This window comes from Heterodontus francisci, chromosome 46 (assembly GCF_036365525.1).
Source record: "Heterodontus francisci isolate sHetFra1 chromosome 46, sHetFra1.hap1, whole genome shotgun sequence".
Lineage (NCBI taxonomy): Eukaryota > Metazoa > Chordata > Chondrichthyes > Heterodontiformes > Heterodontidae > Heterodontus > Heterodontus francisci.
The window spans coordinates 10638408-10648513 of record NC_090416.1 but is presented as its reverse complement, the minus strand read 5'-3'; the positions used below and the strand labels follow the sequence as shown (position 1 = coordinate 10648513).

General features: G+C 51.0%; 1 protein-coding gene across 1 annotated transcript in view; it reads right to left on the bottom strand.

Annotated features, from left to right (window-relative positions):
* Positions 1 to 1707: 1707 nt before the first annotated feature.
* Positions 1708 to 10106, bottom strand: part of LOC137356798 (phospholipase A and acyltransferase 3-like) — a 130813-nt gene continuing 122414 nt past the window's right edge. The window contains exons 3-4 of the mRNA XM_068022576.1: positions 5919 to 6166; positions 1708 to 2018 (exon numbers count right to left, since the gene is read on the bottom strand). Coding sequence (XP_067878677.1) covers positions 1920 to 2018; positions 5919 to 6166 — 347 coding nt within the window. The 3' untranslated portion in view covers positions 1708 to 1919. The remainder of the gene's footprint in view (positions 2019 to 5918; positions 6167 to 10106) is intronic.

Here is a 10106-nt window from a genome sequence, read left to right as displayed (position 1 = left end):
TGTGACTAGTGGGGTACCACAAGGATCAGTGCTTGGGCCCCAGCTGTTCACAATATACATCAATGATTTGGATGTGGGAAACCAAATGTAGTATTTCCAAGTTCGCAAGATGACACAAAACTAGGTGGGAATGTGTGTTGTGAGGAAGATGCGAAGCAGATTCTAGGGGATTTGGAAAGATTTAGTGCGTGGGCAAGAACGTGGCAGATGGAATATAATGTGGAAAAATGTGAGGTTATCCACTTTGGTAGGAGGAATAGTATTTCTTAAATGGTAAGAGATTAGAAAGTGTAGATGCACAAAGGGACCTGGGTATTTTTGTTAATAAGTCACTGAAAGCTAACATGCAGGTGCAGCAAAAAAAACTCAAATTAAAATGCCATTCTCGGCGTCGACGATGCACTCCAGTCCCTGCGGTGCCCACCGGTCGCGGAAGGCCTCAAGCGTACCGGCGGACACCGCATGCTCCTTTTCCAGGGACACCCGGGCGCGAACGTAACCGCGGAAGAGGGGCAGGCAATCGGGGAGGACGGACCCCCCGACGGCCCGCAACCTGGACCTGTGAATTGCCACCTTGGCCAGGCCCAGGAGCAGACCGACGAGGAGATCCTCCTCCCGGCCCAAGCCCCTCCGCACCGGGTGCCCAAAGATCAGGAGCGTGGGACTGAAGTGCAGCCAGAATTTGAGGAGCAGCCCCTTCGGATACTCAAATAGGGGCTGCAACCTCGCACACTCCGTATCAACGTGGAACACGGACTCGTCCAGGCCGCAGAAAGTACAGGTGGCCTGGGAGTCCGTGAACCTACTTAAAAGTCTATTGCACGGGACTGCCCTGTGCAGCACCCTCCAGCCCAGGTCCCCGATGTAAATGGGGAAGACTCCCGCGTAGAGAGACCTCCATCGGGGATTCCCCCCGTGCTGTACCTGTCCTGGGAGTGTTTGATGGGGACAGTGTAGAGGGAGCTTTACTCTGTATCTAACCCCCGTGCTGTACCTGTCCTGGGAAGAGACTCTTTGATGAACACAAAAATGAAATGTTACTAGCAGGGCTTTCCCCACTGTTGTTCTCTCCCCCCCCCCCCCCCCCCCCCCTCTGTGTCTGTGCCAGTAGCCCTCAATGGCATTGAGTTTATTCCATACGTTCACCTTGGGGAGGATAAGTGCTGTTGGTGCGTGGAGGGGAGGGAGGATGCCTTGCGGCTGAATCCCATCTTGTCGGTGGAACTCGTGTGAAAGTAAAAGCCAGGAGCATTAATCAATCGGTTGAGGAATGGCTGATTTCCTGGAATCCTGCTCCTCCTGGTGACGTCAGGAGATGGCTCCCTTCCAGTCGCAGATTCTTTACACTGATTTATGCATATTTGACATTCCGGCTTATACCAATCTGTGCAGTGGTCCAGTGCATTTTGCTGATTGCAACTCCAGTAGAGGCTCCATCCCACATGGTTGAGGGATAAATATTGACCCTGGGACACCCAGGGAGAACTTTCCCCATCCCCCTCCCCACCTTGCCCCTCTTCAAATCGTGGCTGGGATCTTGCACCCACCCCCCCCCCTTTGTCGTCCGTTTAAGTTCCCATCGTAAATTCAGCAGCCCCAACAGTGCAGCACTCCCTCAGCACTGGCACGGCACCTGAATCACGCACTTGAGTTTCTCCTGAGGCTGATGCTGAGGCACGTAGATATAACAGACTGGAGAGACACTGGTAATCTGGCTTTGATTTATTGGGCTTTGAGAAAAAGTTACAGAAATCTTTTAACGTGTAAAGAAGAGCGAAGCAGCCACGACTGAAGTGTAAATAGCGCCGGGGGAGTGGGGGAGGTTGGAAGATGCGGGGAGGGGAACCTCCATCCGATATGTCGGTGCCTTGAGCTCAACCTTTTCGAAGCTTCAGCGTAGAGTTAGATTGCTTCCAAGTTTATTTGATGGCCTCTATGCCACTGCCCATCCCTGAGAAATCTTGGCTACGAAACAAGTTGCCTAGGAACGTGTTTGCCGCAAGTTTGGCAGATTCCACCTGCAAGTAGAAGAGATTGAGATCAAGGATCTTGCTTCAGTGCTTGGTGCGGTTTAGACCACATTGCCCGACACTGCAAGTTCTCATTGCCTTGGTGTCTGAGGAGAGAGAGAGACCCATCAAGATTTGTAGTGCAGACAGAGTCCATTTGGCCCATCGTTTCTGCATGACAGCAGCACAGAGAGTCTCGCTGTCATGGAAACGGGTGAAGGCCGTTCAGCCCCTCGCGCCTGTTCCGCCATTCAATCAGACCATGGCTGATCTGTGTCTTAACCCCATCTCTCGCCTTGGTTCTGTAACCCTTAATCCCCTTGACCCAACAAAAATCTATCCATCTCCGTTTGGAAATTCCCCCCCCCCCCCAGTCTCAACAGTTTTTTGGGGGGAGAGAGTTCCAGATTTCCCACTCCCCCTTTGTGTGAAGAAGTGCTTCCTGACATCACCCCCTGAACGGCCTGGCTCCAATTTTAAGGTTCTGCCCCCTTGTTCTGGACTCCCCCTCCCCCCCACCAGAGGAAATAGTTTCTCTCTATCGACCCGATCGAATCCTTTAATCATCTTAAACCCCCTCGATTAGATCACCCCCTTAATCTTCTACACTCGAGGGAATACAAGCCTAGTCTGTGTGACACGTCCTCATGATTTAACCCTTTTATCCCCGGGATCATTCTGCTCTGCACCCTCTCCAAGGACAATATCTCCTTCCTGAGGTGCGGGGCCAGGAACTGACTCCAGTTACTCCAGATGGGGGTCTGAGCAGAGCTCTATATAACTGTAACATCACTTCCTCCTCTTTGTATTCCAACCATTTTGAGATAAAGGCCAACATTCCTTTTAGCCCTTTTAAATATTCCTTGTACCTCTCCACTAGCTTTGTGATTTCTGTACTTCTCAGGATTCAGAAAATATTCTGCTCTAACTGTCTTCGGGTCTCAAAGTGGATGATCCCACGTTTTCCCATATTGAACTCCACGTTTGCTCGCTCATTGAATCTATCGAAGTCCTTTTGCAACTTCCGGCTCCCATCCACATGATTTATTGTGCCACCTAACATGAAATTGTCTGCAAACTTTGATATATGCCTCCCAATTCCTTCATCCACGTCATTTATAAAGATAGTGAAAAGCTGATCCCTGGGGCACACCCGACAGTTCCCTCCAAGTGGCACACCGTTCTGACTTAGAAATATATCACTGTTCTTGCATCATAGCTTGGACAGGATCTTGGAACTCCCTTCCTAACCGCACTGTGGGTGTACCTACCCCACACGGACTGCAGAGGTTCAAGAAGGTAGCTCGCCACCACGTTCTCAAGGGGCAATTAGGGATGGGGCAATAAATGGTGTATTAATGTAATAAAACATTGCAAGATGCTTCACAGGAACGTTGTGGAGAAAATCTGACCCCGAGCCGCATGAGATATTCGACCAGGTGACCAAAAGCTCGGTCAAAGAGGTCGGTTTTAAGGAGCGTCTTAAAGGAGGAGAGAGAGAGGCGGAGAGGTTTAGGGAGGGAATTCCAGAGCTTCGGGCCCCCAGGCAGCTGAAGGCCCGGCCGCCAATGGTGGAGCAATGGGAATCGGGGGGATGGGCAAGAGGCCGGAATTGGAGTAGCGCAGAGATCTTGGAGGGTTGTAGGGGCTGGAGGAGGTGAGAGAGATAGGGAGGGGGGTGAGGAGGCCATGGAGGGATTTGAAAACAAGGATGAGAATTTTAAAATGGAGGTGTTGCCGGACCGGGGGCCAGTGTAGGGCAGTGAGCACAGGAGGGGGTGATGGGTGAGCAAGACGGTGTGAGTTAAGACATGGGCAGCAGAGTTTTGGACAACCTCGAGTTTGCAGAAGGTAGGATGTGAGAGAACTACCAGGGGTGTGTTGGTACAGTCAATTCTAAAGGTAACGAAGACATGGATGAGGGTTTCAGCAGCAGATGAGACAGGGGACAAAGTTGGGCGATGTTGCAGAGGTGGAAGTAGGTGGTCTTAGTGATGGTGCAAATGTGTGGTGGGAAGCTTGTCTCGGGGGTCAAATGCCACACCAAGTTTGTGAACAGACTGGTTCAGCCTCAAGATGGATGACGGAGAGGGATGGAGGTAGCAGCGAGGGAATTGAGTTGTTGACGGGGACTGAAGTGGATGACGTCCAATATTTAGTTGGAGGAAATTTCTGCTCATCCAGTACTGGCTATCTGCCAAATTAGAGACACAGGAGGGGTCGAGAGAGGTGAAGGAGGGGTCAGAGTGCATACGGAAGTGGCCATCATGCTTTCAAGCAATGTCGTTGAACGGTAGCATGTAGATAGGAAAAAGGAGGGGGCTAAGGATAGATCCATGGGCTATGATTAGAAAAAAATAGGAGCAGGAGTAGGCCATTCGGCCCTTCGAGCCTGCACTGCCATTCAATATGATCATGGCTGACCGTCCAAACTCAGTCCCCTGTTCCCGCTTTCTCCCCATATCCCTTGATCCCTTTAGCCCCAAGAACTATATCTAACTCTTTCTTGAATATATTTAATGATTTGCCCTCAGCTGCTTTCTGTGGTAGAGAATTCCACAGGTTCACCACACTCTGGGTGAAGAAATCCCTCCTTATCTCAGTCCCAAATGGCTTCCCCCTTATCCTTAGACTGTGACCCCCGGTCCCGGACTCCCCCGCCATCGGGAACATCCTTCCTGCATCTAGTCTGTCCAGTCCTGTTAGAATTTTGTAGGTTTCTATGAGATCCCCTCTCATTCTTCTGAACTCTAGTGAACACAAGCTTAATCGACCCAATCTCTCTTCATACGTCAGTCCTGCCATCCCAGGAATCAGTCTGGTGAACCTTCGCTGCACTCCCTCCATAGCAAGAACATCCTTCCTCAGATAAGGAGACCAAAACTGCACACAATATTCCAGATGTGATCTCACCAAGGCCTTGTATAATCGCTCCTGTACTCGAATCCTCTCGCTATGAAGGCCAACATACCATTTGCCTTCTTAACTGCCTGCCGCACCTGAATGCTTACTTTCAGTGACTGGTGCACAAGGGCACCCAGGTCTCGCACCTCCCCCTTTCCCAATCTATCGCCGTTCAGATAATAATCTGCCTTTCTGTTTTTGCCACATATATTTTGTCGCAGTCAACTGGGACACAGTTTGTGATGTTGGTAAGAACCGTATCAGTATTATGACAGGAGAGGAAGCCTGATCGGAGACATTCAAACGAGGAGATGAGAAGAAAGATGGGCACGGATTGGAGATTCGACAACACGTTGAAGGGGAGGAAAATGTCTTCAAGGTATGAGGAGAGGGGCAATGAGGGCAGGTTTTAAGATTGGTGGGGGGGTGATGGGTGGAGAGAGACATTACCTGTGGAGAGAGAACCGTTAACAAACATGGAGACCGGGAAGGGGGGGGGTGGTGTTGAATGGTCAGCAGTTTAGTGGAAATGGGGGTCTAAAGGGGAAAAGTTTGGGTCTCATGGACAAGACGAGCTTGTGGGGAGATGGCATAGAAACTGGAGAAAAATGCACATTTTAATCTTTCATAGCATGCGGGCATCACTGGGAAGGCCAGTATTTATTGCCCATGCTTGACAACTAAGTGGCTTGCTCGGGCCGTTCCAGAGGGCAGTTAAAGTGGAGAAGAGAAGCTGGGTGTAATCTTTGCCTTCCTTGCTGCCATTTGAATAGTAGGCAATGTTAGTGAGGGAAGAGTAGAGCCCAGTGGTTGAGCCACATCTGGCGATGAAGGGTTAAGCCAGTGAACTCAGAGGAGAGAGAAAGCAGGAGGAGTTGAGTTGGAGGGTGAGACAGGGAGAAGGAATGGGGCGGGTGTCCTGCACACGTACAGGAGCTGACCCTGAGACACGCTCCATGCTGGCCCCCATCGAGATTCAGATCGAAGTGAATAAGCCCCACTTACTTGAAGGGACCTGCAATCGCCAGCAACTGAGGTGGCAAAGTGTTCGCAATTGCTGACTGAGAGTTGGTACGTTCTCTGCCCCAACAGGTTTCTTGCTCGTTTTATTGTTTCCTCCGGCGTGAAGGAGCTGATGTTATATGGCTCGATTTTATGTCCTTTACGGAAAATCTCGAGGTCATCCTCCCTGACGGTGCCAGGCACCGGCCTGTCCAACATGACTTTTGATCCAGTCCCAAATGAGCCACCATCTGGAGAATTGAGTGCAATTTGGTTATTCGAGAGATGGAGCGAGGGAATTAGACTCCGATCAAAATAGCAGCTCGATTTCTGGGACGCCTTTCACGACCTCGGGGCAACGCAAAGCATTTCACATCCAAGAAGCGACCATTTTGAGGTGTGGTCGCTGTTGCAATGTGGGAAAGGCGGCAGTCAGGTTGTGCACAGCAAGATCCCACACGCAGCAAAATGGCCTGTGTCACTCAGTCCCTCTCTCTCAGGGTGATATCTGTGCACTGACTGGTGTCACTCAGTCCCTCTCTCTCAGGGTGATATCTGTACACTGACTGGTGTCTCTCAGTCCCTCTCTCTCATGGTGATATCTGTAAACTGACTGGTGTCTCTCAGTCCCCCCTCTCTCTCAGGGTGATATCTGTACACTGACTGGTGTCTCTGAGTCCCCTCTCTCTCAGGGTGATATCTGTACACTGACTGGTGTCTCTCAGTCCCTCTCTCTCAGGGTGATATCTGTACACTGACTGGTGTCTCTGAGTCCCCTCTCTCTCAGGGTGATATCTGGACACTGACTGGTGTCTGTCAGTTCCCTCTCTCTCAGGGTGATATCTGTACACTGACTGGTGTCTCTGAGTCCCCTCTCTCTCAGGGTGATATCTGTACACTGACTGGTGTCTCTCAGTCCCTCTCTCTCAGGGTGATATCTGTACACTGACTGGTGTCTCTGAGTCCCCTCTCTCTCAGGGTGATATCTGGACACTGACTGGTGTCTCTCAGTCCCTCTCTCTCAGGGTGATATCTGTACCCTGACTGGCGTCTCTCAGTCCTCTCTCTCTCAGGGTGATACCTGTACACTGACTGGTGTCTCTGAGTCCCCTCTCTCTCAGGGTGATATCTGTACCCTGACTGGTGTCTCTCAGTCCCTCTCTCTCAGGGTGATATCTGCACACTGACTGGTGTCTCTCAGTTCCCCCTCTCTCAGGGTGATATCTGTACCCTGACTGGTGTCTCTCAGTCCCTCTCTCTCAGGGTGATATCTGTACACTGACTGGTGTGTCTCAGTCCCTCTCTCTCAGGGTGATATCTGTACACTGACTGGTGTCTCTGAGTCCCCTCTCTCTCAGGGTGATATCTGGACACTGACTGGTGTCTCTCAGTTCCCTCTCTCTCAGGGTGATATCTGTACCCTGACTGGTGTCTCTCAGTCCTCTCTCTCTCTGGGTGATACCTGTACACTGACTGGTGTCTCTGAGTCCACTCTCTCTCAGGGTGATATCTGTACACTGACTGGTGTCTCTGAGTCCTCTCTCTCTCAGGGTGATATCTGTACACTGACTGGTGTCTCTCAGTCCCCTTTCTCTCAGGGTGATATCTGTACACTGACTGGTGTTTCTCAGTCCCCTTTCTCTCAGGGAGATATCTATACACTGACTGGTGTCTCTCAGTCCCTCTCTCTCAGGGTGATATATGTACACTGACTGGTGTCTCTCAGTCCCCTTTCTCTCAGGGTGATATCTGTACACTGACTGGTGTCCCTCAGTCCTCTCTCTCTCAGGGTGATATCTGTACACTGACTGGTGTCTCTCAGTCCCCTTTCTCTCAGGGTGATATCTGTGCACTGATTGGTGTCTCTCAGTCCCTCTCTCTCAGGGTGATATCTGTACACTGACTGGTGTCTCTCAGTCCCTCTCTCTCAGGGTGATATCTGTACACTGACTGGTGTCACTCAGTCCCTCTCTCTCTCAGGGTGATATCTGTACACTGACTGGTGTCTCTGAGTCCCCTCTCTCTCAGGGTGATATCTGTACACTGACTGGTGTCTCTCAGTCCCCTCTCTCTCAGGGTGATATCTGGACACTGACTGGTGTCTGTCAGTTCCCTCTCTCTCAGGGTGATATCTGTACCCTGACTGGCGTCTCTCAGTCCTCTCTCTCTCAGGGTGATACCTGTACACTGACTGGTGTCTCTGAGTCCCCTCTCTCTCAGGGTGATATCTGTACCCTGACTGGTGTCTCTCAGTCCCTCTCTCTCAGGGTGATATCTGCACACTGACTGGTGTCTCTCAGTTCCCCCTCTCTCAGGGTGATATCTGTACCCTGACTGGTGTCTCTCAGTCCCTCTCTCTCAGGGTGATATCTGTACACTGACTGGTGTGTCTCAGTCCCTCTCTCTCAGGGTGATATCTGTACACTGACTGGTGTCTCTGAGTCCCCTCTCTCTCAGGGTGATATCTGGACACTGACTGGTGTCTCTCAGTTCCCTCTCTCTCAGGGTGATATCTGTACCCTGACTGGTGTCTCTCAGTCCTCTCTCTCTCTGGGTGATACCTGTACACTGACTGGTGTCTCTGAGTCCACTCTCTCTCAGGGTGATATCTGTACACTGACTGGTGTCTCTGAGTCCTCTCTCTCTCAGGGTGATATCTGTACACTGACTGGTGTCTCTCAGTCCCCTTTCTCTCAGGGTGATATCTGTACACTGACTGGTGTTTCTCAGTCCCCTTTCTCTCAGGGAGATATCTATACACTGACTGGTGTCTCTCAGTCCCTCTCTCTCAGGGTGATATATGTACACTGACTGGTGTCTCTCAGTCCCCTTTCTCTCAGGGTGATATCTGTACACTGACTGGTGTCCCTCAGTCCTCTCTCTCTCAGGGTGATATCTGTACACTGACTGGTGTCTCTCAGTCCCCTTTCTCTCAGGGTGATATCTGTGCACTGATTGGTGTCTCTCAGTCCCTCTCTCTCAGGGTGATATCTGTACACTGACTGGTGTCTCTCAGTCCCTCTCTCTCAGGGTGATATCTGTACACTGACTGGTGTCACTCAGTCCCTCTCTCTCTCAGGGTGATATCTGTACACTGACTGGTGTCACTCAGTCCCTCTCTCTCTCAGGGTGATATCTGTCCACTGACTGGTGTCACTCAGTCCCTCTCTCTCTCAGGGAGATATCTGTACACTGACTGGTGTCCCTCAGTCCCTCTCTCTCTCAGGGAGATATCTGTACACTGACTGGTGTCTGTCAGTCCCCTCTCTCTCAGGGTGATACCTGTCCACTGACTGGTGTCACTCAGTCACTCTCTCTCTCAGGGAGATATCTGTACACTGACTGGTGTCTGTCAGTCCCCTCTCTCTCAGGGTGATATCTGTACCCTGACTGGTGTCTCTCAGTCCCCTCTCTCTCAGGGTGATATCTGGACACTGACTGGTGTCTCTCAGTCCCCTCTCTCTCAGGGTGATATCTGGACACTGACTGGTGTCTCTCAGTCCCCTCTCTCAGGGTGATATTTGTACACTGACTGGTGTCTCTCAGTCCCTCTCTCAGGGTGATATCTGTACACTGACTGGTGTCTCTCAGTCCCTCTCTCTCAGGGAGATATCTGTACACTGACTGGTGTCTCTCAGTCCCCCCTCTCTCAGGGTGATATCTGTACACTGACTGGTGTCTCTCAGTCCCCTCTCTCTCAGGGTGATATCTGGACACTGACTGGTGTCTCTCAGTCCCCTCTCTCTCAGGGTGATATCTGGACACTGACTGGTGTCTCTCAGTTCCCTCTCTCTCAGGGTGATATCTGTACCCTGACTGGTGTCTCTCAGTCCTCTCTCTCTCAGGGTGATATCTGTACACTGACTGGTGTTTCTCAGTCCCCTTTCTCTCAGGGAGATATCTATACACTGACTGGTGTCTCTCAGTCCCTCTCTCTCAGGGAGATATCTATACACTGACTGGTGTCTCTCAGTCCCCTTTCTCTCAGGGAGATATCTATACACTGACTGGTGTCTCTCAGTCCCTCTCAGGGAGATATCTGTACACTGACTGGTGTCTCTCTGTCCCCTCTCTCTCAGGGTGATATCAGTACACTGACTGGTGTCTCTCAGTTCCCTCTCACTCAGGGTTATATCTGTACATTGACTGGTGACTCTCAGTCCCCTCTCTCTCAGGGTGATATCTATACAC